Here is a 26,222-nt window from a genome sequence, read left to right on the forward strand (position 1 = left end):
TACCATGGTCACTAATACCCTCCGGGGGTCCAATTAGGTGGGTGGAACCATCCAATTTGCCTTTAAATGACCAATTTGCCCGACGTGACCCGACTCAAGCATGACCCAACCCAAACCCGACCCGCTTAGGTTATGGAATTAATTTGAATTGACCCGACCTGAGTTGACCAGACCCACTCTTACCCGACCCATTTACTCGAATTGACAGCTCTAGTTGTGCCAATAAAATCATATTTAAAATCCAAATGCGGCCACCAATAATTTGGATTGTCACAAAATAAATTTTAAACTACTACTTGCATTAAATCTCACTACGCATCAAAAGATTTTGAACCAATGACAATAACTCTAGAAGACTAGAACCTTAAATGTGACAAAAATCTGACTGGTCATCAACTTTCAAAAGTCAAATGTCAGAAAAATACGGAGTATAATTCTATAATCTATATAAGCCTACATGCAACCCATTTCATTTCATTTTAGCACCACCAACTCACAACATTTCCATCCCCAAATATTCTCTCTCCTCCAAAATGCTCCACCTCCTACTCACGGTGGCCCTCCTCCTAGCCGCCGCAACAACCACCACATCATCCCGCGAATGCCCCCCGTGCGGCACAACCCGTGTTCCATACCCACTTAGCACGGCCCCCTCGTGCGGTGACCAAGACTACAAAATCCAATGCAACAACAACTCAACACTACTATTCCCAACCTCCAACAACACTTACCCAATCACTTCCATCACACCAACCAATCAACGCCTCATAATTGCGCCCTCACCTTTCCTCCCCAACACCTGCATCACATCAGATATTTCCACCCAAGGTGTCCAACTCAACCAAACGGCACCGTTTAACGTCACGGGTGACAACACCATCATGTTCCTTAACTGCTCCCAGTCTCTCTTGGGGTCCCCACTTAACTGCTCCTCTAACAGTCTTTGTCACGTGTATGTTAACTCCACACGTGAGGCTTCCGCGTGTGAGAGTTCGCCTATTTGTTGTACTTTTCGTGCTGGTGGTGGAACGACGTCGTATTCTATTCGGGTCAGGGAAGCGGGTTGTCGGGCTTACCGTAGCTTCGTGGACTTGAACCCGAATAAGCCCGTGGGTCAGTGGGGTCAGCCCGGGTTGATGATCCAGTGGACGCTACCACAGGAACCAGTTTGTAGGACTGAGGCAGATTGTGCCGTTGATGGTGGGAATTCCACGTGTAGGGCTGATATTAACTCAGTGGGGACCAGTAGGTGTTTTTGTAACTCTGGGCTTCATTGGGATGGTATTAATGGAATTTGCAGTCCAAGTAAGTAATTAATTTTTTGGTTTATTAATAATGTGAAAGTAGTAATCCTAGGATTAGTTGTTGATTATGTTAATGGTGATATTAATGATGGTTTGAAAATTGCAGATTATGTTTGTGAGAAACAAGGAGGGTGTGATGATTCAAATAAGGCTGCCTTAATTGCAGGTATAACTTCTTTGACTACTTGACTAATGTTCAATTGCTATATGCAACAATGCAAATTGGAAACGCAAGTACTCCGAATAAAACTTGCGGAGTATCTTGCATGAACTTAAATTATTTGAACTTATTGACGATATGCATGAACATATGTAAATATTTAAACTCACCAATTCCTTATTTAGTACTCCACCGTAAAAAATTATGTGCACTTATTTGGCAAATCGTGCAATGTCTTACATTAACGTTTATAGAATCTCATGTATTGTACTCCGTACTCAATATGTGATTATTGTCCTTTACGTGACTAAAAATAACATTACTTATCTACAACTGTAACTTGTTGTATGGGGGGATATGTGAAACGGGCTGACATCTTTCATAAATATGGATATGAACCCAGTATAACTGGTAAATAGGCTAATATGTTTTATAAAGCAAACATATCGGCTTGTCGGTATTCGACACGTGGCAACAATAGCTTGACACTTGGCAAGAAAAGCTTTGGAAGATTACAATTACATACCTACACATAAATTGTAACAACCTTACAACTTACTAATCATGAAATTAAGAAAACACATAACAAAATTTAAAGATTTACTGTACTAAATAGGCAGTCTCCAACATGAATGTAAGCAAGAACGTGCACTAAAGTAATTTACTAATTTGCAAATCAACCATTGATCTAAGCTAAATTGAGGATAAATACACCTTAAACCTTAATAACAAATCTAATGGCCAATTGCCTCAAAATAAATAAATTCTAATGCCCATTTCTGCTGGTATATATGTTTGACATAAACGTTTTTACTTTATTTTTTAGGCTTGGTATCAGGGATAGGAGGTGCATTTGTTCTTGCAACCATAGTAGCAATGTATTACAAACGTCAACGCAGGATAAAAGAAGCTCAAGATCGCCTAAAGAAGGAACGAGAAGAGGTTCTGAACTCTGGTGGAGGAAGAACTGCCAAGATCTTTAGTGGTAGGGAGATCAAGAAAGCCACCAACCACTTCTCTAGAGACCGCCTTTTAGGCTCTGGAGGTTATGGTGACGTTTACAAAGGTACTCTTTATGATGGCACACTTACTGCTGTCAAGTGTGCAAAGGTTGGTAACGCGAAAGGAACTGATCAGATTCTGAATGAAGTCCGAATCCTCTGCCAAGTTAATCACAAGAGCCTTGTTCGTTTACTTGGTTGTTGTGTTGAGCTTGAGCAACCTATAATGGTGTACGAGTATATTTCTAATGGTACACTGTATGATCACTTGCACGCGCATAAACCTGGAGGGTATAGCCGTCTTACATGGTCTCATCGATTGAGCGTTGCTTATCACACTGCTGAGGCCCTTGCATACCTACACTTCTCAGCAAATCCTAATATTTATCATAGAGATGTAAAGTCATCCAACATTTTGCTAGACGAGAAATTGAATGCTAAGGTCTCTGATTTTGGGTTGTCAAGGTTGGCTGAGACGGATATGAGTCACATCTCTACCTGCGCACAAGGGACTCTTGGATATCTAGATCCTGAGTACTATAGGAACTATCAGTTGACAGATAAGAGTGATGTTTACAGTTTTGGAGTCGTACTGTTAGAGCTTTTGACATCACAAAAGGCGATTGACTTTAATCGAGAAGCTGATGATGTTAACTTGGCTATGTATGTTAAGAGGTTGGTAGATGAGGAACGGATGCTGGATGCTGTAGATCCTCTGTTGAAAGAGGGAGCTAGCAGCATGGAGATAGACACTATGAAGGCGTTAGGATTTCTTGCCATTGGGTGCTTGGAGGAGCGCAGGCAAAACCGGCCTTCCATGAAGGAAATAACAGAAGAAATTGAGTATATAATCAGTATTGCTACAGCTAAGAAATTGTAGACTAGTTGCACAACTTTCCTAGAGGATTATGTCTGTTTAGTTTCAGATACTGATTTAAATCAAAACTTTCGCGTCTTTTTACTTTGTTTTGTGTAATTGTTAGTTATTATATGATGTATTGGCTTCTTGGAATGGAATGCATTAATGCACAGCTTCCTTAATGATTATGAAATCTAATACTTAGAAGGCTTCAACTTAATTTGTTACAATATACTTTGATCAAGTCATGATATAAAACACTTGATAAATCTAAAACCTCTGCTCATACTAGCTGTCTGTTCAACAATGGCATAGACATGACTAACTCCATAGGAAAGGTTGTTCTGATCATATGATCTAGCTGGTCTCTCTGCCCAAGCTCTCGTGCTCGGGGCCTCGGAGGGGCACAAGCACCATAACTAGCAGAAGAATGTAATTTGACGATTAACTGTAACAAATGTGGTACAATGGTTGAGAAACTTGAGGCTAGTTGAGTAAACAAACTCAATTTATATCAGCTCAAACTAGTCTTAGCATCTAACAGTATGGTATTGTGATTGGTTCACACAGATAACTTGGGCCTTTTCTTGGGCTTTACCATCATCATTGAATTTGTGCCTTATCAATATATTCATCCATAAAGAATCACACCTTGGGCTCAAGGCCTGGTTATGGTCAAGACTAGTTTGCCCGTGACAGTTGTTCACATTGTTCGGTCATAAAATACACAATACTCCTTTGTAAGCAATTGATAGTCAAAGTCACGTATTCTATTTTAAAACATTTAATAAATTACTAGGCACTCCATTTTTTTATTTTGGTGAAGAACTCCTTATCAATCGTATGAGTTCCGTACTTATGTAGTCAAATGTTAGCTAAAAAAATCTATCATATTGAGAATAATAATTATACATCACTACTAAAATCTTAATAATAATTATACATGACTATTATAATCTTTTATCACGCTTATTACAAGTTAAAAAAAAAGAATTAAATGCCTGCATGCATCTCTAATGATTGCATACATCATTGTACATTTACATGCTGACGGTGCACGAATTATGATATGTAAGTGTAATGACTAATGAAACATGAAAGGTCCATCAAATGCACATTGATTTCATGTGAGGCAAGAAAACCGCCCACGGTATGCATTAAGAGTGTTCTAGCTAGCTTAATTGTTGAATTTGCGTATATACGTAGAATATACCAAGTGTAACAATAACTTGGAATCTTGTCAAAGGTCAAAGGAGTTTTGGTGAAGATCAACCCTTCTTGCTAGGTTCCAAATTAAAGGTGATACTTTAGTTTGGAGTAATAGTTTGTTTTATATACATGGTTATTGGTAAACTATCAAAATGACAATGATTTTATACAAGGAGAATATTTTTTTGACAAAACAATCATATTCATACTTGTTAAAAATAACAAATTTTTCTTCATATATATATATATATATATATATATATATATATATATATATATATATATATATATATATAAAATTAAGCTTACCCGTGAGATTTTTGTAAATTTGGAATAAGCATACTATTATCATTAAAGTTATTGCATTTATTAGAAAAATAATTGCACTTGCACCTATATTTTGTTATTTTTAACACAATTTAATCTTTCTACCATATGAAATTTTTCTGTAATATGTAGGACTGAGGGACTAGGAATTTAGGTTAATTTGGTCCAAATCCACAAATTAAATTATAATACATGGTTGGTGGTCAAACACTAAAAGGTTTGTAATTGAGAGGATTGAGATTTGGCACCCTTCCTTCACATCAAGGAAATTCCATTTGAGCTATCTCAAGAAAGAGAGATAAGTATATTAACATTCGTAAAATGAATACTCCGCTAATCTAGTTAAATTACATACTCTATAATACTTGACTTTCAATTTATTTTATGGTGATTGAAATTATGTACAATATGTAGTATTCGAGTACTTGGTTTTTGACTTTTGTGGTCGTATATACTAAATAAATAAATGAGCAATTTTTCTAAATGATAATTTGTTAAATGAAAAAAAAGGTTATATATACATAAATTTTTATTTCTTCAAAAAAAAAAAAAAAAAATTCAACATCTAAATGTTTACACCACCTAACTCAACTCCCTCATTTAGAAAAAGAAAAAGGAAAAGGGGAAAGAAAAAAAGAAGAGAGTGGTGGGAAAACCCCATAAAAAGCCTAGCGTGGTGGGCTATCTCCCTCATACTAATACCAATTTAAAGGGATAAAGTATTTGGGAGTTTTCTTTAATACTCCATACTTATTTGTTTGAAAAATCTTGAAAAAGAAAACATAATATAGTATAATTTAAATTCCCTATATTCTCTTTTGATTATAAAAAGTTACCAAGTATATTTTAAAATTATATACTAAGATGATTTTAACAAGATTATATATGATTACATTACAAAAGATGATTAAGAAACTACGGAGTAAATTACTTTTTGATCATTTATTTTGGATCACTTAGCAAAGAAAATATAATATGTGTTGTACCATATTTTTTTTATAAGGGAAGGTGAAAGACCCTAACCAAACATCAATACTCACGATTTTCTTGATCTAATATTTGTGAACCAAGCTAATACGATAAGAGTATATGAAAACAAAATTACACGTGATTTACATTTATACGTGTATATCATAAAGTACAAATTATATACATGGTAGTACAAGTATTGACTTTTTTAAAAAAAAAAAAATGGTTATATGATTTATTTTATTTATTTTGTTGGCTGTCCAACTAGTCAGATGGGAAGAGTAGATTTTAATCCATACAAATCATAATAGAATTATACATACACCAAATAAAAAACTTGTAAGTGAGTTAAAGGTAAAATTAAGCAGACTCACATACTATCTCCGTTAATTGTTATCTATAACTTTGGAATATTTTATATCTCTCAAATAATACCCCAAAATTGCAGATAACAATTAACGGAGTATTAATTTTCCTGTACTGGTATATATATATAAATAAAGTTCATTCAAATTACATTTATTCATTATCTCCCCATTATTTCATCACCATTCAACAATCCATCGACCGACACCTTCTTCCTCCGGGAGAGAGAAAGAGGGATATCAGATTCACCCAATTGCTTCTCTCAGGTCTTCTAATCTCATCCTTTTTTATATTTTGTTTACCCTTCTAATTAATTAAGCAATTTTATGTTGTTGTTGTTGTTCTTAATCATGTTGCTGGATCTCTGGGTTTCTCTTAATTTTGCTAAATAAAAATTTGTGGGTTTTAGACTCTTGATACGAATGGGCAATGCTGGGATTTGTGATTTAGTTTGTGGGGTTTTGTGACTTTTGTCTGTAATCAATTTTTTATGATTTCTAAGTTTGGTGTGTTTGGTCTTATTGGGAGTGGTCGAGTGGGTCTATAACCTCAATTTGGCATTGATTGTTGTTGGGATTTTGATTTTAGGATATATAAATTGGTTGGGGATTGGTCAAATTAAGTCAAAGTCTTTAAAAGTGGGCAAATCTCTACTTTCAATATGCTCAAATAAATCTTCTGGTTTTGTACATTAGTACATAGATTTAATTTTGATACTTGTTGCTTAATGTATAAATCTTTGCTCATTCAAAATGAAACATTCTGTTTAATTTTATGCCCTGCTTCATTGTTTCATATGTTTATTTATGATTAGGTTTTGATTTCAAATCATACAAGAAGGACAGCAATTTAGTGATTCAAGATGAAGGCTTTGATTCTTGTTGGAGGTTTTGGAACTAGGCTGAGGCCATTGACACTCAGTGTCCCTAAGCCTCTTGTCGATTTCGCTAACAAGCCAATGATCATGCATCAGGTTTGTAATCTTCTCTATAATGAATTCATGTTCTTGGGATTTGATGTGTGTCTATGATTTGTAATGGTTGCCAGCATTTTGCCATTTGTGACACCTTGAAGAATATGTTGATTCTTATGTCATGGCACAATTAAGACTTCAGAATTATAATGCCAAATATCATGAATTTGGAACATGGTGTTATTTGATCTATGTGCAAGTAAGAATTTTAAAAGCATTCTTGCTGTGAAAGACTAGTTTTTTCTCATAAATATTTTCTGCAATTATGTTCAGATTGAAGCTCTGAAGGCTGTTGGAGTTACTGAAGTGGTTTTGGCTATCAATTACCAACCTGAGGTGAATTTCTTGTGCTATGAACTTAGTTGCACACATGGTGCTATAGTTCAAGTATTAACACGAATATTATTCTGTGCCTTTGAAAGGTGATGTTAAACTTCTTGAAGGACTTTGAGGCTAAGCTTGGGATCACAATTACCTGCTCCCAAGAGACTGAGCCTCTGGGTACTGCTGGTCCTTTGGCTTTGGCTAGGGACAAACTGGTTGATGAATCAGGTGAGCCATTTTTTGTTCTTAACAGCGATGTTATAAGTGAATACCCGTTAAAAGCAATGATTGAGTTCCACAAAAGTCACGGTGGAGAGGCTTCGATTATGGTAACAAAGGTACTTAAATTAGACTGCCTCTTGCTTCATTTTCCTATAACCATTGTTGTGTGATCTGTTTGTCAAATTTTTAATGTTCTTGTTTGTAATCTGACAGGTTGATGAACCATCAAAGTATGGGGTTGTAGTAATGGAGGAATCCACTGGGAAGGTAGAGAAGTTTGTTGAAAAACCCAAAATCTTTGTGGGTAACAAGATTAATGCAGGAATTTACCTATTGAACCCATCCGTCCTTGACAAGATTGAATTAAGACCCACTTCAATTGAAAAAGAGGTCTTCCCCAAAATTGCATCTGAGAATAAGCTCTTTGCTATGGTTCTACCTGGTTTTTGGATGGACATTGGACAACCAAGAGATTATATTACTGGCTTGAGGCTCTACCTTGACTCGCTGAGAAAGAATTCATCACCGAAACTTGCCAGTGGCTCTCATATTGTTGGCAATGTCTTGGTTGATGAGAGCGCGAAAATTGGAGAGGGATGCCTCATTGGGCCAGATGTAGCAATTGGACCTGGCTGTGTGATAGAATCGGGTGTGAGACTTTCTCGCTGCACAATTATGCGAGGGGTTCGGGTCAAGAAACATGCTTGCATCTCCAGCAGCATCATCGGATGGCACTCAACAGTTGGGCAGTGGGCTCGAGTAGAGAATATGACAGTTCTTGGAGAAGATGTTCATGTCTGTGATGAGATTTACAGCAATGGCGGGGTTGTTTTGCCCCACAAGGAGATCAAAACTAGCATTTTGAAGCCGGAGATAGTAATGTGATTCAGATAGCTCTCGACAAGGTAGATTATTCTCAGGAAGTTGTAATTTAATTCTATTCATATGTTCTCTGTTGCATAATAGCATTTTGTTAAGAGTGAGTTTTGGCAAATTTTCCAATGAGCATCCCTATGTGAAGTGTGTATGTTAATTGTTAATCATTTATCTCACTAGCCCTGTGCCCTTGCTCCCAAGTTGTGTACATAGGAAAATAATTGTATTTCTTTGGATTTTTCTGTGGTTCATCTCATTGATTTTTTGTTGTAATCTTTCAATAATACATTCTTGATTTCAAGCACTTAGAACATGTTCAATATCAGGATTTCTCCTATTTTTTTGTGTCTATTTCGAGTTTTCGAACTCTCCTTGTATTCAAATTTCCTTGGAATTGCAAATTAAGTTTTTGAGCAACCAGTGTACCTTCCATGCACAACCAACTCTACTTATTCAAAATAATTGATGTGTTAGGTAGTGGTGGAACCACAATTTTTCCCATCAGGGATTCAGGGTGGCCCAATTCTATATACTAGTAACATTTCATTGAGATATGATCACACTAGTGTTTTTATTTTCAACTTTTTATAGGTCTTGTTAATATTACGAGTATACGAGTACAAATTAAGTTTTAATCGGTACTAGTAACATTTCATTGAGAAATGATCACACTAGTGTTTTTATTTTCAACTTTTTATAGGTCTTGTTAATATTACGAGAATACGAGTACAAAGTAAGTTACGAACATCAAAATCTCAAAACAATGCTATGATCATGAAACCTTTATAAGCAGGAGTTTCATTGAGTATGGTATGATTTGGTACTACAAAAAGCATGGGGCAATACATTAGCTAATAAGTAATGCGTAAATCTTTTGAGGACAGGCTACTTAAAGTGGAAAGTATAAATGGTGATTAAAACTCTAATTAAAGTTCATTCTCCATTTTTCATGTGTGGCCAGATTGCTGTGAAAGTGTCCTACCATGTGAAATGGCAACCAATTCCACCTATTATTATACTATTATTACTGTGATTGGTTGATTCCTAAGTTAAGTTTTTTTTTTTTTTTTTTTTTTTTTTTTTTTTTTTTTTTTTTTTCATGCATCTCAACGTGAAGATGTCAGAACAAAAAATAATAAATGAAAACTTGTGATAATATTTAGTCTTCAAAATTTTAATTAGTACTGAATAAACCATTTGATTGATTTTTAGATTTTAATAACACGTAGTTAGTCAAATTTTGATACTAATTACAGAGTATATAATTTACTCCCAAACACAAATCTAAGAAATCTAACACATTTTTGAACACTTTAGATCTATTTGGTCAATATTTATGTAGATCGTGTTGACATTTGGACTTATGGAATTTTTTTTTTTTTTTTTTTTTTTTTTTTTTTGACAAAGACTTTTGGAGTACTTTTATTTGTACATTACTACATTAGTTATGTTTGGAAGATTTGGCCAATTGGTCCCTTCCAAAAGCCAATCAAGATTCTTAGGAATCTTAAACAAGTTGTAGAATATTCCCCCCCCCCCCCCCCCCCTCTTCCCCTTCTTTTTTTTTAGATGCAAACATCTAGATTATCTATTAATGGCTACTGGCTAGCCTTTCCTAAAAACACAAGGGAAAAAATAAATACTACATCCGGTTCTTATTACCCGCAACAAATAAATATTTTATGTCTCAGTAAATAAGATAGCAAACTCTAAAATCTTTCAAATTATCATAACTTAATAACCATCCATTAATCTCTCTTTCAGCTTTTTAACAACCTCTAAGCACTCAGTATTCAATACGGGTGATATCCACTATTCAATTTACACTTACAGTTACAAATCCAAAATTTTAATTAAATATAACACATATTTAATTTTTATATGTATTAGTTTGACCGGACTAAGTTTTAGGAAATGAGTTGGATGGTGTAATATACTCATATTACGTTAGTGAGGTTAGTTTGGAATATAACAATCATACAGAGTAGAATAGAGATACTCGTAATAGAAAGTAAGGGATATGTGAGAAAAATAATACTCCCTCCGTCCCTGAATGATAGTCACTATTTCCATTTTTGGACACCCAAATGTTAGTCACATTTCACAATTTTAGGTCCCATACAATAACACAAAATGACCTATATACCCTCATTTTTTTGGATGTATTATATGTGTTTCCCAAAATACCCTCATATTTGTCTTTGTACTTGTGCCTTAATTGAATGAGTTGTCTCTTGTCTCCCTTTTTAATGACAATCAGTTTCTCTCTCTTCTTTTTGTTTTGCAAATGATTGGATTTTAGTTCCCATTTACTTTATTTATTTCTCCTTAATTTCCGTGATTTTCACCAAAAAGTGACTATTATTCGGAGACGGAGGGAGTAATAATAAAAGGGTGGAGAACTAGAGACCATATGAGGAGTGAAATATAAATTAAGAAAAATATATAAATTACAAACAATTAACAAAAACCACCACTCCACTACTAGCAACTTAGCAAGTCACCCCTCTAATTGAGGTTTTTTTTTCTTCACAAAATTGGGGCATTTAGAAGTTTTTTTTTGTTTGACAAATTTTCCTTTTGTTTTAATAGAGCGGGCAATAAATTATGAAATGACAATTTCACCCTCTATCCACCGATCAAAGCACTCTTAGCTTCTTAAACCCTAAACCTCCTCATTTCACCCCATCATTCCCTAAACCCCTTAAACCCTAAATCCTCTCTCTTTCTCCAAACCTCAACAATGGCGTTCTCTGCAATTCTTCGAAGATCTGCAAACAAGGCGGCTCCTCTAGCTTCTCGTCTCATCGGAGCTCAGAGGAACTTCCAATCTTCCGCCGCCGTCGTCTCCGCCGTCAAGCGCGCTTCTCTCTCTCCTCAGTTCCTTCGCTCTGCTGCTTGCTACCCCACACGCCATTTCTCTTCCAGCGTCGCCACCAAATCTTCGTCGTCTAACAACAAGCTTCTTGATGTCCTTCAGAGCGAAATCAGTGTTGTTGAGGAGTCAGAGGAGCACGATAAGGTCCTCTCATTACTTCTCTCTTATTGATTTGATTTTGTAAAATTTTGCGTTTGTGATTTTTGATTTTTCTGGGTTACTTTCGAATTTCTGTGAATTGGGTTTATTTTTTTTATTGTTCTGGGTACCTAGGTAATTAGGTAAATTGACTTTGGGTTTTCTTTAGTTCATCTTTTCTTTGCCAATTAATTGGCTTGATTTGTCCAGATTTATGTTATTCGAACTTTTTTATGCTATTTAATGTTATTGGATTTCAATTTCTGCCATATATATGCGGTTAATTTATATTGATGCTAACCAAGTAATCAAGTAACAACAACACACTATAATTTCGTATTGAAATGTTGTATTTTATGATTGTGAATTGTAATTGTAAGTTGAAGTACTAGGAAGGTTATTCAGAATGCATTGAACTTTGGGCAATTTATAATATTGCTTTTGCAATGCATAATTGTGTATATAGATTTATAGTGGAAAATGTTCAACATCCTTGACTAAGTGATGTCAAATGTAGCTTAGATATATTGCTGAAGGTAGCATGTGTTGTAATTCTTGTGCAGTATCCTCTGATTTGATCCTGATGCTGTATTTTACAATTCATACATTTGCAGACTGTAGAGGTTCCCAAAGGCTTCCCTTTTGAAATTGAGGACAATGCTGGAGAGCAGACTGTGACCCTAACAAGACAGTATGAGGGCGAGACCATTTCAGTCGAAGTATCTATGCCCAGCCTTGTAACTGGTGAGGAAGATGAGGACGAGGACCAAGATGACGAGGATGAAAAAGATGAAACAAGCACCCAGTCCAGTGTTCCGCTTCTTGTAACTGTTACCAAGAAGGATGGATCGTCTTTGGAATTTGATTGCATTGCGTATCCAGATGAAATTTCAATCAACAGTCTCTCGCTTAAAAATCCTGATACTGAAGATCAGCTTGCATACGAGGGTCCTGATTTTCTGTAAGTAGTTATTCATGCTCTACAATTTTAGTTATAATGTGTTGAGCATTATATATGATGTTCTATATATCTAACTTGGCCTTTATTCTTGTTTAAAAAAATAACCTTTTGTATTTACTCAACTTTTCTTTTTTTTTTTTCCTTAGTGATTTGGATGAAAATCTGCAAAAGGCTTTCCACAAATATTTGGAGATCAGGGGTATCAAGCCAAGCACCACAAACTTTTTGCATGAGTACATGATCGAGAAGGATAACAAAGAGTATCTGAGGTGGCTCAAGGACGTGAAGAATTTTGTTGAGGCATAGGCTTGGTTACAGGGCTTCTATGGCAGGAAATTGACCAGAAACTGTTCCATAATCAAGATTTTGATGGTAGTTACAAAATTGTTCTTGCTGCTCATAGTTGTCATACGCATAATGTAAGAACAAGCTTATTGAACGTATATTTTTGAGACAATTTGCTCCATTTCAGTTGTTTAAGCCAAACTTGTAGGATGTTCTATGGCCTTACTTGTTACTTCCTCAGTCCTTAGTTGCCTTTTTTTGTTCTACTGGTGGAATTAGTTTCCAGTATTCAAGGCTTCAGGAAGTTCGTGGTGTGTATATCCAACAAATCAACAATAAGTGATTCTTAAATATGGTTGCTCTACTGGTTTCGCTACCATATGATGTTCTGAGTCCTGAAACTCACTATTTATATGCGTAATTGCGTACGGTTATGGGGAAATCAACTTTCATATAGGCAGAATCTATTTCTAAGATTGTGAGTTGTGAACCTGTCATACTCTATACTATCAGCTGAACTTCAGGTATATTCTTCACAAACTCATTGTATTGGTAGTCCTCCTTATAGACCGGAATCTGCTGCCATCAAGCAACAGATTATCTTGCTTGGTGTATGAAAAAAAAAAAACATTTTTCCTTTCTTTTGAGACAGCAGTTGCATCAAGGTGTTATTGCAACATCAATATTCCAATACCATATTGCATTTATAGTGCCAATGCATAAAATAATAAACTTTGTAGGTAAATAATAATGGGCTGTATCAAACAAGTTCAAGATAATTTTGCGCCTAAATAAATGAAAACCTTCTTCAACTAGGTAATGTTTATTTTGATAAGGACACAATAAATAGCCTCTACAATAGTCTCAACTACATGGAGATGGGTCAGAAGTAGAAACTACGAAATACATAGACTACCCAAAAGGCAGCGGGAGAGAGGACAAGAAAAATGCAGATCCTTTTCCCCCACACAAACTGCACTACTATGGGGGGTCTCTACGGAACAATAATAAGGTGTTAAATAAAATTTCATAGAGTTTATGACACAATTGGAAGATCCTTGTGGGTATATACCACGCCTTTGTCACCGTCAACGATTTGCCCACTTCCCTTGAGAATCCTGCATAAGGGACAATAAGCTCCAGTCAGCAGTGATAACATTTCAATTTAAATTAACAGCAGGAAGTGCAAAACTGGAGGTCTGTTCGTTTAGTATAGGTCATAAGAATATAGAATCAGCAGTATAATGCCATTTTCATGTGCACACTACTGTTCAACTTCGACAGATACAGCCCTTGGATAATGTACATCAGTAGGACAATAAGTTTTGATACCTACACCAATTCTCATAGCATAACATTAACAACATAAACACCAAAAGCAGAGCAAATTAGATAATATAACCTAATCGATGATGTGCTATAAGACCTGCAATACAATCTTAGATAACATTGTACTAAGCTATAAGGAATTTTGGCATGAACATACCATCTTGTGGTCAATAGCCCCTCCACTCCAACTGGACCTCGAGCATGAATCCTACTTGTACTAATCCCAACCTGTTGGAGATTAAAATATTGTGACATGAGATTTTATTGAAGTGCAATAATTTTTTTTACTAATTCAAAGAGTGTTTTGAGAATATACCTCGGCACCTAGCCCAAAACGAGCCCCATCACAGAATCTCGTACTTGCATTGTGAAATACAGCAGCACTGAAAGTTTACATAAAAGCCACAATGAAAAATATGTAATAACAACCAATCGTTCAAGCGTGTTCTTATGTGTTAGTTCTCAAGGGAAAAAGTATCAAAATGCTCTAATTTTGTTAGATATAAATCTAGGGCTGCTATGATGATTAAGATAAAATGCACGGAATTAAGCACATAAGTATTTGGCACATAATTCTCAGCTTTGAACATATATGATGTCCTTACCTATCTACTTTCTGCAAAAAAGCTTCCGCAACTTTCTGATCTTCTGCTACAATGCAATCGGTATGTGCACTGAAAACCCAAAATGCAAAAGAGATTAGGGTCCAGATTCAGAATCACCTGCCATTCTTAGAAGATCAGACTGAGGTATGAAAAGCATGGTTGAGAAACTACCTTCCATGTTGATTAATATGTTCAATGGCAGCATGGACATTATCCACTATTTCCACTGTGCAAGCTGGAGTGTTGTACTCCTTGTGGAATGTTTGAGTAGCCGGAATATTCAGCTCCTGTAAGGCACTGATTCTTGGTCCACCAAACAAATCAACACCTGCAACACCAGTGTGTAAGTTCTGACTCATGTAAGAAGTACGAAGTAATTAGAATGACTGACGATGCATACCTTCGGATCTAAGATCACGAACAAGCTCGTTCAAGCCTCCATTCTGTAGCAGATCCTTGTGTACAAGGAGCGTTTCCTAAAAGGTGATAACAAAGCATGCCAAAGAGAATTATGATGTTAAAGCTGAGATTCATTGCAACAAGACGCAGAGAAACTAATAGAATGAGAGATTTACCATTGCATTGCATGCAGCTGGGTAGTCCATCTTTGCATCCAAAACAACCCGCTTTGCCATATCCATATTAGCAGATTTGTCAACATAGACATGACAAATTCCATCTAAGAAGATAACCATGAAGATTAATCAGTAATAACATCTGGCGTCCTTCTAAGTAATACTACGTAGGTCCTAGTAGAGTAGTATATACCTAGGTTTACATGATTCTAAGTTAAGAATTAACTTACCAGCATGCCCAAGCACAGGAATTTTCGTTGACTCTTTAATCTGAGAAACAAGTTTATTGCTGCCTCTTGGAATGACAAGATCAATGACGTCATCAAGCTGCAGCAGCAGTAAATGTTTTTTAGTACTGATTATCACAGCTACCCCAACATAATTTTGGAAACATATATATGGTTATTTACCTTGAGCAAATCAGGAATCTCCTCTCTCGTGGTGACTAGACCAATTAGTTTCTCACCAACATTGCCTGGTAGAGCACCAGTAATAACCTGAAATTGAGAAAAAAAAAAAAGAGATGTTATATGATTTATATCTGAGGTATTTGGCAGTTGCCTTTAAACTTTTAACACTAATAAAACAAATTTAGCTTGAAAGCAAAAATAAAGAGACATCAAGAGAGGAGAAAGGAGGGAGGGGTATAAACCTTGTGTAAGATAGCATTTGATCTCTTTGCCTCCTTTCCACCCTTCAAAAGAAGCCCGTTTCCACTCCGCACGGCTAATGAAGCTATCTGCAATATAGGTTTGGATAAGAGAAGGGATGGTTAGTGTATTAAAAAGGAATTATCATGCCACGTAAAACCAGATCACCATCTAAGCTATTACATTACACTATTACAGTCTAATAAATATAAGATCCAACAGATTTCCATGTTTAATGTTGTGTGTTTTAAGAGAAACAATCTACAATATCGTGCATTGAAAAATGTTGCAGAGTTTTTTAATTTGAAAAAAAAAAAAAAAAAAAAAAAGACAGCGAGAGATGATTAAGAGTTGCATGTTTCTGAACATGTCATTACATCAGATTCAATCAGTAACAACCAAAATTAAGTAAGTGAATTTTGCTGTGGTGACAATGTCTTGGGAGTTGAAAGTCCCCATTACCAATCAAATATTGTAGGCATTATATTAGCATTAGAAAGGGAAAATTCATATTTATCTAAATAATATATTACATTCTAAAAATATAATGTGACAATAATTCAAAGCCTAAAAGCACCAAATCAAAATCCACTTGTCACCTTAACAAGATGATCAGAAAATTTTGATACATAATCTACCTTCAAAGAATGTTTTCCACCATTACTTGGCTAAGAACACACAAACTCAAACGCAGCAACACTTATTGCTTATTGGTCACATATTTTGTCAATAAGAGAATATGTACGCTAAGGACAACACCCTTTTTCTACCATCAACTATACTAATTTGGCCTGCTTAATAATATACTGCACTCCAAGCCTTATGGATATTGCCATGAGATTCTAGGTCCACAATTAAGTTCAAGTCTACAATTACAGCTTCATCAAGAATAATTAAAATCAGCTATTGACATTAACAGAAACAGCAAGACATGTACATGATACAACAAGAACATTAAGCATTTAAGCTCTCCTTCCAATTGGAAACGCAATTCTAAAGTAGCTTACTAGCTTCTGGACATTAGATTGTGGCTGGACCAGGGTTGAAACTTGGTCAATTCTCGTGGTAGTGCCACCAATTTTCTACTCATGAATATATTAGTTAATCTTTCCCTCTTCTAACTTGGTCATTTCCCTTCTCATGCCATGAAAATCATACAGCAGGACACTTCTATGTTCCAGAAAATTGTCGCGTTGCCTATATGTTAATCAATTAAATTTACCTCAGCCATCTATCACAATTTGGCGCCTGCAGCAAGTGATGACACTTCAACTTGCATAATATGCAGATTTTTCATAGCTTGGCTGAGTGCAAGACCTATAAACCTCTCCCGTATCCAACACTAGTATTCGTTGTTCTATAAGCTCAATAACATAACTTATAGAACAACTTACTAAGAACATGAGCTTTCTCAAACAAGACTAACATCCAATTGGCTACATCGGTCCTATATCAATAATCTAGAGATGTCACGTCAGGTAGGTCTGTCATTTATACAGGTGAATCGGACAAAATTGATTGATATGCCTTATCTACTCACCAGACCCATCAGATAAAGATAACATCACAATCTAACTGTGTTTTGTGGCACAACTGCACAAGACCTTGCTAGCTTATGTCGAGAGTCGCGGCTATCATTCCCCAAATTGAGAAAACACCTTATTTAGTTAGGGCAAAGTCAAAGCACCTTTTGTTATTTCAAGAGAATCTTTAAAGTACTAAACAAATGATGAGACTAATATATGGGTCAAAAGTTCTCTTACAGGAAACTTGAAGACACCAGGAGATGTGATAATTTTAGCAACGAATTGTTATGTCTGATGAAGATATGCAATCACTATACATGATTTTGCAGTACGACTTTAAAATATGCTACATAATGATCTATCACATAATAAAGTTGGAAATTCTCTATGCAGTGGCTCATAAATGGTCTTTGTTATTTCATTCCATGCTACAAACTGGCATCAATTGCTATTGCCCTCGCTTTCTCATTATATGACAAGCCCCAAGCTAAACAACAATTAGAAACCAAAAGACCTTTTTTTTTTAATGACTGACAGGAAAGAGGGGGGGGGGGGGGGGGGAGACAACATTGTCAGTGCAAAGCTAATTAATATAAGCATTGCAACTTTGCAAGGCATTCAAAATGATACAAACCTGAACTAAAGCATCAGGACGAGACTCGAAAACAATCAGGAGAACACCCAATGGACATGATGTCTTCTCCAAGACAAGCCCGTCTGCAATCTGAAAGGTAGTCATGAGAAAGCAAACACATCAGTACATTTTGCTGCGATAAAATTGATTTTTATCCTAAGAGCACAAACTTCAGGTTACTATAGATGTATCTTTGATACTAACAATCTAACACTACAAAAACAAGTACTTCTTGTGTAATTACAGCCTTGTGCACATAAAACAACATTCAATGCTCAATGTAGATGAATATAGACACACAACACGAGCATATATGCAAAATTGAAAACTAATCCAATCATCATTTTGAGCATTTCGTCATACCTTCATTAATTTGATGTATTAATGATTACAAGTAGATATAACATGAGGATCCACTAGGCTAAGGGGTTAAGCAGGAGAAGCAGTCATATACATGGCTTTGATATGTAAAACAACATTTTAAGATCAAAACAAAAATTCTAAAAGTATTTCATTTTGAAGTGGATGAATATTACTCAAGAAAAATACACAGTAGACAACCAAATACTTGATATCAGATTGTCCACAAATATGTTATCTGTCCTATGAGCATTTTACAAAATATAGATAAAAGGTATGTATCAAAACCTCACATACCTCAGTTTTCTTTAAAATTCGACCAATAGGCTCCTCCATATCAGCAAGGACACGAATTGATTTGGCAAGACTAGAAATCTGCATATGCAAAAAGCACATGATGAAAAAACTACCAGAAGAGAAGTGTGTGCAGAAACTCAAATGAATTGAGGACAGACAGAAATATAGTAGACATGAAAAGCCCAAACAGGCCAATCAGATCAATATATAATGCAGTATCTTTACCAAAAAAAAAAAAAAAATAATGCAGTATCTTGCCTTGCCAGGCTTCAAAGCTAACCGATCCACCAACGATCTATCATACCCAGCTTGTTGAGCAGCAGCAATGTCAGCATCATTTTCAGTCTTGATCAGTTCTTCATTGTCTTCCAGGGCTTCAGCTATGTCAAGAAGAATCATTTTCCGTTCGTGTGTAGACAGTGCCTGTAATTGAAATATTAATTTCACTTGAAAATAAATTGCTTCCCAAAGTTGGGACAAATCCTAACCAATGTCCTGAAATTAACAACAATTGATGAGACAAAATACCTGAAGCCTCCTTGAACACTCTCTAGCAGAAACTGCCATCTCGCGTGCACCAGTTTCCTTAGCTGGAGCCCATAAATGAGCATCCTTGTGAAATAGAGTGCCGACACATTGGCCTTTGATTACTTTGAGAATGTTGTCTGTTGCCTTACCACTTTCAAAGAAATAACAGAAAACAGTCAGGTCAAGGGAACTTAATAAGAAATCAAGAATTTCCTTCATTTTTGGTGAGGAATCCTTAATGACATACAAACTATGTTTTTATGAGATAGTATATAACAGACACTCTGCAATTAATCAATATTTTACACATGTAAATTCATCCCTTCCCATTATCTGACTACATGGGAAAACAATTTCTTACAGAACCATTATAAAACATTATTATTTTTCATCTCCAACGAAAACCATAGTATTATTAAACATAAAACTGTACAGAAGTGGACTGATACAAATGTTTCAGTGACTGCTTTTTACTTCCTTTTTTTTTTTTTAATATCATATAGCAGGATTAGGCTGCGTATTTCTGAGTAGGTCTTCAATGCCCTTAGCCATCATAAACAGAACTACAAAAGCTGGGTGAGGAGCACTTATGTTGCACTATTGCAAGTAAATGCAATTCACCACAGAAAGGTTATATGTATGGAACATGAGCACAATTCTGATTCCAAAGTACTGTACCATGAATCAACAGTCAGAACATCAGATATACTGTGGAATATACAGAAACAAGCTTTTCTATGAAGAAAGCACCTAAACTACTAAATGAATTAACAATGACACATTAATGAAAAAAAAAAAAACAGAGATCAGGGCCATCAGACATCCAAAGGAAAATCACATAGAGCCATACCTAGCTATAATTACGGGAATTCCGGCAACAGCAGCATGAACAGCAGCTTTTACTTTGGCTGTCATACCCCCTCTGCCCAATCTAGACTTATCTCCAAAAGTGATTTCAGTCTGATGCTTCTCTTTAATATAAGTGTGGATAAGCTTTGATTGTGGATCACTTGGTGGACCACTATAAAGACCATCCACATCACTCAACAAAATGAGGAGATCTGCCTTTAGTTCCAAAGCAAGCAAAGCTGCTAAACTATCATTGTCCCAGAATATACCAGATGAATCCTGCTCAAAGTGCTTACAATTAGAATAATGAAAGGCTGCAGAACAAACCATTAGTTTAAATTAAATAAATAAATATTCCTTCTAGTAAGTTCTGGATACTGCTCAAACTACACTACATACTCAGGTTAAAGAAATTAAGTGTTGGAAAAAATTGACTATCAGGTCTGCGGTATGTCTTAGGAGTTTCAGCAATGACCCAGAGATATGGCAAAACAAATTTCTCAAAGTAAATCCCAGTTAGCTTTAAAGTGAGTATTCAAAATGATATTACTTGTTTTGAGCTATCCTGGTCACGCGATACTTTTATCTTGTTTATTATACAACCCTGGTTAAAAGAAGAGAAAAAAACCATCAATGAAAATTAACTAATAAAACAGTACATACCTCATAAGGAGCTTTCCTGGTACTTACTGCATCATTTTCATTCAATACGGGTATAACTTTTGAATCCAATAACTGATTTACAGTTTCTGAAAGTTGTGATCTAAAATTTGGATCCCTAAAGTCATTATCCGTAACAAGTAGTTGGGCAGAAGTCAGATCCAACTGCAAAAGACATTCTCTCTGCAATCAGCATATGATAACAAACGCCAACTAAAGAAAGGCATCTAATTCCACAATCATGGCAGATATTTAATTACACAAATTTTGACCTGGCTAAATAATGCGTCATAGAGAGCCATGAGACCATTCTGCCCAACAGCAGCACATGCTTTACCGTCAAGTTCAGCTTGCGGCTTTTGGAGATCAGCAAAACTGCAATATTAATAAATACCTTCAGATTACTAAGTGATGATTCATCTTCCGTGGATTATTATTAACAAAAGAAAGAAAAACAAAAAGGTTATAAACAGATTTTCAGTTAGTACAATGCAATGCTAACATCAAACATAGGAAATTATACAAGAGTATTCGCGCCCACAAAAACTGCTTGACAAAGTACTCTACTAAATATTTATTATTTCTTCTTCAACAAAACAATACAAACACTTCATGTAAAACATTTGGATACACAACTTCTAGGCAATGACGAGCTTTACAGAGAAAGAAAATCACAAACCTGCTGTTTACCAACTTTCTGAACCGAAGTCTCTGACGACCAGCACTGACAGCACCTGAACTCACCAAAATGACTTCATATCCATCAAGGTTTAACTCCTTGATCTGCATCATAAAAATGTGAATTAAGATTGAGTAAGCTCCACCAGATACAAGAAAGGTGAAAGAACTTATGGATACTCAACCAGGGTAAAATTTGAAAAGAGATAGCAGTTCCTTCACCTGCTCACAAAGTGCACCTAGTCTTCCAAGTGCCATTCTCCCATCATCACTTCTGGTAACAACAGCAGTTCCAACCTGTTGGTATCAAGAGACAAGACCAAAATATTAAAATTAGGCAGGAGAAAAAACTTTTGAAGGAAGGGGGGTAGAAAGCTTGGAACATATCACTTGACAGACAAATTTAAAGTAGAATTTAAGCAAGAATTTCTCTTCCCCTACTTTTGTGGATAAAATTCAAATCTTTATTTAACAAATATAGCAGAAAGAGATTATCATTACTTAATAATCCAATAACCATCATCCACTGATCCTCTGTAGCATGGTGCAATAAATCGAGTTACAAAATCTTTCCTGATTTATTAGTAGTTAAACTAAACTCAACTTCTAGCTCCATGATCATCATATTGCTTTCTTACAATAGTACAGGTTAGCTACCACCTCTCTTCCTTCAATTTCTCCATCAATTATGTTACATAATTTCATCTTCTTTATGATCTATCTGTAGTACCATACTAAAAGGTAATTTTTCCTCAACAAATGTATAATATAAAGAGAATTATTAAGTATTATTTTGGTATTCAATGATTGGTTTAAAAATGATCTCAAACATGGTGTGGCCTATTAAAACGGGACGGGTTGATTAATTCCGGTAAATTTATCTTCCTTACCCTTTGTCTTCTTCTTTTACCCTTGCTTAAGACCATAAAAAAAATCAGGAAAATGTGGGGCCAACAGTGACACACTACACAAGGATTCCGAGACTCGTAAACGAGTGATTACAGAAAGTTGCTACCTTTATTTCCACCACATATCACTTATATAAATGCTCTTTTCAAAGTTATGATTTCTGTTTTTTTTTTTTAATTAATAATAATTTTATTAAAAAAAAGAAAAGAAAAAAAAGGCTAGTTCATCGACCACACATCACATCGTATCACACAATTACTCCTTGACAGGTCAAATCACTGAAATTAAGAATATCCATAACTTAATGTCATTTATATGCATGCAACATTTTTTTTAGTGTCAATAAATCAATTTCGATGATTTTCATACCATCTCATTGCTAAATCTTTGTTTACTCCTTTTTTAGGATGTATGTAACCAGAAAATCGACTCAGGTATGACTCAAAAATGGTGACAACTCCATTTAAAGTTTTTTTTTTTTTTTTATAAATAAATCTATATTAATTTATAACATTTTTGGAAATATACATAATTGTAGAATGAACCAAAAAAAACAGCTTTCCGCCAATAAAAATGCCAATAAATCATGAACAATCAAAATATTATGATTAAAGTGTATATAGAGGATCTTAACACCGTAAAAATGAATTATAAATTAAACGAAAATGAGCCTATTTCGTAATAAAAATTGATATATTAAAAAAAAAAAAAAAAAAAAAAAAAAAAAAAAAAAAAAAGCCAAATTTAGTCAATGACAATGCGAAATTGCCAATAAACCCTTTTTGCAATCAAAATATTGAAAATAGGCTAAAAAACCACAGTGAATCAGCACAGAATGAAAACATCGACAAATTGAATAATCAGAAAAGAATCAAAAGCGTCGTTAAAAACAAGAATTAGCATGAAATAGAATGAATTGAATTGAATAGAATACAAAGAAATAGACCTTAACGACGACACGCTTGACATCCCTGACGAAGACTCTGGAAGCGTCCATTGGAGATAGAAGAGGTTGAAGATGAAATCGGAGTCCCGAATCGGGATGGAGGTGACTCGCGACTGGGTAAAACAAAGCAGCTGATATGGTGGAGAGAGATAGGGGCAGAAAGGAGATGTATGTGATACAAATGCTCAAGTTGTAGCCCACTTTATATAAACCTCTCGTGTAAATCTCCAAAAACCTCAGGTTTTTTTTATTATTATTTTAAGGGCTTTTTTTTTTTGTTTTTTTTTTTTGTATTTGTATTTTGTAATTAAAACAATCAAAATTAATTCAACATGAATACGGGTTTATCCCTTTACAAAAAGTTACTTCTTAATTTAATATCGTACCATATTGACCCAACATAACTTGGAGTAGGTTCTAATTTACTGAAAACCATTAAAGTGAACTAATTGGAGTTGAACTAAAGTGAAATGAATAGAGCTAAAATGAATTGTTTATGAAACAAGGAAATTATGAACTGAACTGAAATAAATAGAAACTAAACTGAATTGATTGGAGGCGAACTGAACTGAACTGAAATTAAGCTAAAGAAAACAAACCCTTGGTCTAGTGGTAAGATTTGTATCTCAAAATCATGAGGTAAATTTTGTATCTCAAAATGATGTGGTTGTGGATCAAATTCCATTAAAGACACTCTATTGCTTAACCCGCTAATCCGAGCCAACAAGACATGTCAAAGGTTCCGGCCCATGACATGTATTTTTTTTTTTACACAAAAGTGGTGTATTTATTCAAAATTACGGGATTTATAATATAAATGTTATTTAACATTTAAGGTTATCTTTTTCAAACTATTCATTTATTCACAAGGTAGATAATTACATTACCATTAACCGCTGTATATCATTAAATATCTTCTTTAATTTATTTTTTTGCAATTATATATCATTAAATATCTTTTTTATACCAGATTTTACACAACTAAGTTTTGTAATTTTCTCTCTAGGTGGTAAACTATTATTGGTGATTGTTGAAATGGTAATAGTGAAAGTATTAAAAAGGGTGACGTGGGCTAATGATAGAAGAGAGTGCAGGGTAAAACTAATGAGGATGATCGTATGTGATTAAAGTTAAGAGAGAAAATGACAAAGTCTAATGGTAGGATCCGTGTGATACGGGTATATCTTTCCCGGCCACATGGATTTTCCAAGTGTGGGTCCCTTTTTTCTTCAACAGTAACACTGCAGTTTTAGGTATTTTTTGGATTGGTTTATTTTTTGGTTAATCGTCATTTTCTCGTAACTAGTAACGCCTTTTCTCAGAGTTATAACCTAATTTGTGTATTCTTCAATGAGGACTATTACGCAAGTTAAGATAATTTTCACATTTTTACTTTATAATCTTTTTCCCAAAATATAAAAATGGAGCATTTTCTTAAAATTATTATTCTATGCAAGTGTTATTTTCTTAAATTTAGCTTGTTTGGTTGATTGAAGTAATTGAATTTAATATAAATCATCTTATCCTATGTAAGCAATATCTATCATTTTGCAAAAGTATAACTTGATTGAATTAATAACTATTCATTTGTTATAAATGTAAACTCAAGCATTCATGGTGTAATTTGATGTCGACCATTTTTCTAAAATAAGTTTGGAAAATAGAAATTGCAATCCATAACTTTTGTCTTATATAAAATTTGGCAATTTAAGGGACCAATTTATGTTGTTTTATTTCTTATTAAAAGTCAACTGTATTCCAAAACATAATCAGCTTTACATGATTGTAAAAGTTATAGCAATGTGAGTCTAGTAAAGCTCACTTGAAACGTCCAACATGTAATTGATAGGTCCAATTAGTCAATTACTCTAATACACAACCACTATACAATGTATGTATAATGGGTTTACTTGACAAATTAAATTTGGTAGAATCATAATTGGTGTACGAGACTGTATTATGTCTAGAATTATGTTGTCTTCCCTCTTAAATATTGGTCCATGTCCTTTGAACCGTGGTTTAAAAAAATTCTCTAGCTATTTTTAACCGTGTTTTAAAAATAAGACTAAGAGGTTACTCCTTCTATTGTCATATAGTTTTGGGATGAAACTAACCTTATTTGAATTTGTGAGATAGACTTTCTCTTTTAATTTGCAAATGTGGTCCAAATTCATGTTTAACAAAACGAGATAATATAATCTTTAATACGTAGTAGTAGACAAGTAAAGTAGAACAAAAAAAATTACTCCGTTAAAGGTACTTTAATCTACTTTCACAGGTGTACTCCTAGTATTAAATTAATAAATTTTACACCCCCGTGACAAGAGAAGGAAAAAAAAAACAGATAATAATCCATAGATAGAATACGCGGTTTGAATTTGATTAAAGTTAGGGTCGGGTCCTAGCATATTATAAGAATCCAAGTGTATATTCTTGAATAAAAATCTAAACCGTGCAAGTGTCCTTGTAAATTTGACAACTAACCATGACCACGCAGGTGTTCTCTATTACTTGGCTCACAGATTATGTACAACATGGTGGGGGGTGGATGCGCCTATAGGACAACATAGAAATTATAACCCATGGTTGGCCTTTTTGGGTCGATCTTCCTTTATTTTCTTTTACTTGCAACATATCGTAAAATTTTAGCACGTATTTTACTTAAGAAAAAGATTAGATAATTTAAAGATGCTAAATGAATAAATTAACTAAAAAACTATTATACAAATAGTACATAACCCTTTGAAATTTCCGATGTTTAAAACTATCTTGCTTAAATAAATATGAGTATTGAAATTGTGTTGCAAATAAAAGAAAACGGATA

The 26,222-nt window shown here is 34.7% G+C and overlaps 4 protein-coding genes across 5 annotated transcripts; 3 read left to right on the plus strand and 1 right to left on the minus strand.

The window, feature by feature from the left end:
* Positions 1 to 506: 506 nt before the first annotated feature.
* LOC145556626 (wall-associated receptor kinase-like 20) lies at positions 507 to 3,544 on the plus strand. Its single transcript, XM_081618277.1, has 3 exons — positions 507 to 1,305; positions 1,411 to 1,470; positions 2,291 to 3,544. Exons 1-3 carry the CDS (start codon positions 534 to 536, stop codon positions 3,343 to 3,345), a joined length of 1,887 nt encoding a protein of 628 aa, XP_081474403.1. The 5' UTR covers positions 507 to 533; the 3' UTR covers positions 3,346 to 3,544.
* Positions 3,545 to 6,307: 2,763 nt separating this feature from the next.
* On the plus strand, positions 6,308 to 8,891 carry LOC145642370 (mannose-1-phosphate guanylyltransferase 1). Its single transcript, XM_081693527.1, has 5 exons — positions 6,308 to 6,461; positions 7,010 to 7,168; positions 7,442 to 7,504; positions 7,591 to 7,830; positions 7,928 to 8,891. Exons 2-5 carry the CDS (start codon positions 7,058 to 7,060, stop codon positions 8,597 to 8,599), a joined length of 1,086 nt encoding a protein of 361 aa, XP_081549653.1. The 5' UTR covers positions 6,308 to 6,461; positions 7,010 to 7,057; the 3' UTR covers positions 8,600 to 8,891.
* A 2,381-nt stretch (positions 8,892 to 11,272) lies between these two features.
* On the plus strand, positions 11,273 to 13,231 carry LOC145556627 (uncharacterized protein At2g39795, mitochondrial-like). Its single transcript, XM_081618278.1, has 3 exons — positions 11,273 to 11,612; positions 12,221 to 12,567; positions 12,714 to 13,231. The coding sequence occupies exons 1-3, from the start codon at positions 11,334 to 11,336 to the stop codon at positions 12,871 to 12,873; spliced, it is 786 nt and encodes a 261-aa protein (XP_081474404.1). The 5' UTR covers positions 11,273 to 11,333; the 3' UTR covers positions 12,874 to 13,231.
* Positions 13,232 to 13,640: 409 nt separating this feature from the next.
* LOC145642371 (delta-1-pyrroline-5-carboxylate synthase) lies at positions 13,641 to 23,583 on the minus strand. 2 transcript variants are annotated; one of them, XM_081693528.1, is made up of 21 exons: positions 23,399 to 23,583; positions 21,766 to 21,840; positions 21,545 to 21,648; positions 21,138 to 21,240; positions 20,896 to 21,030; positions 20,756 to 20,809; positions 20,207 to 20,484; positions 19,357 to 19,507; positions 19,087 to 19,251; positions 18,829 to 18,906; positions 18,172 to 18,261; positions 16,014 to 16,100; positions 15,772 to 15,858; positions 15,592 to 15,688; positions 15,362 to 15,465; positions 15,187 to 15,262; positions 14,958 to 15,114; positions 14,787 to 14,855; positions 14,498 to 14,564; positions 14,339 to 14,409; positions 13,641 to 13,970 (listed from the first exon to the last, which is right to left on the minus strand). In XM_081693528.1, the coding sequence occupies exons 1-21, from the start codon at positions 23,447 to 23,449 to the stop codon at positions 13,889 to 13,891; spliced, it is 2,181 nt and encodes a 726-aa protein (XP_081549654.1). In that variant the 5' UTR covers positions 23,450 to 23,583; the 3' UTR covers positions 13,641 to 13,888. The 2 variants fall into 2 exon arrangements, with proteins under 2 accessions (XP_081549654.1, XP_081549655.1); XM_081693529.1 differs by lacking the exon at positions 20,756 to 20,809 and having other exon boundaries at positions 20,869 to 21,030.
* Positions 23,584 to 26,222: the final 2,639 nt, after the last annotated feature.

The sequence above is a fragment of the Chenopodium album genome, chromosome 8 (genome assembly GCF_948465745.1).
Source record: "Chenopodium album chromosome 8, dcCheAlbu1.1, whole genome shotgun sequence".
Taxonomy (NCBI): Eukaryota; Viridiplantae; Streptophyta; class Magnoliopsida; order Caryophyllales; family Amaranthaceae; genus Chenopodium; species Chenopodium album.

What these genes read in the sequence shown, in the direction of transcription:
- LOC145556626 (XM_081618277.1), top strand. Translation starts at nt 534, where the DNA reads ATGCTCCACCTCCTACTCACGGTGGCCCTCCTCCTAGCCGCCGCAACA. An exon ending in TAATGGAATTTGCAGTCCAA is followed by an intron (nt 1,306 to 1,410) that starts GTAAGTAATTAA and finishes TGAAAATTGCAG; the next exon opens with ATTATGTTTGTGAGAAACAA. An exon ending in TAAGGCTGCCTTAATTGCAG is followed by an intron (nt 1,471 to 2,290) that starts GTATAACTTCTT and finishes TTTATTTTTTAG; the next exon opens with GCTTGGTATCAGGGATAGGA.
- LOC145642370 (XM_081693527.1), top strand. Translation starts at nt 7,058, where the DNA reads ATGAAGGCTTTGATTCTTGTTGGAGGTTTTGGAACTAGGCTGAGGCCA. An exon ending in AGCCAATGATCATGCATCAG is followed by an intron (nt 7,169 to 7,441) that starts GTTTGTAATCTT and finishes AATTATGTTCAG; the next exon opens with ATTGAAGCTCTGAAGGCTGT. An exon ending in CTATCAATTACCAACCTGAG is followed by an intron (nt 7,505 to 7,590) that starts GTGAATTTCTTG and finishes TGCCTTTGAAAG; the next exon opens with GTGATGTTAAACTTCTTGAA.
- LOC145556627 (XM_081618278.1), top strand. Translation starts at nt 11,334, where the DNA reads ATGGCGTTCTCTGCAATTCTTCGAAGATCTGCAAACAAGGCGGCTCCT. An exon ending in AGTCAGAGGAGCACGATAAG is followed by an intron (nt 11,613 to 12,220) that starts GTCCTCTCATTA and finishes ATACATTTGCAG; the next exon opens with ACTGTAGAGGTTCCCAAAGG. An exon ending in TACGAGGGTCCTGATTTTCT is followed by an intron (nt 12,568 to 12,713) that starts GTAAGTAGTTAT and finishes TTTTTTCCTTAG; the next exon opens with TGATTTGGATGAAAATCTGC.
- LOC145642371 (XM_081693528.1), bottom strand. Translation starts at nt 23,449, where the DNA reads ATGGACGCTTCCAGAGTCTTCGTCAGGGATGTCAAGCGTGTCGTCGTT. An exon ending in GTCCTGATGCTTTAGTTCAG is followed by an intron (nt 16,101 to 18,171) that starts GTTTGTATCATT and finishes CCTATATTGCAG; the next exon opens with ATAGCTTCATTAGCCGTGCG. An exon ending in TCCTGTGCTTGGGCATGCTG is followed by an intron (nt 15,466 to 15,591) that starts GTAAGTTAATTC and finishes TTATCTTCTTAG; the next exon opens with ATGGAATTTGTCATGTCTAT.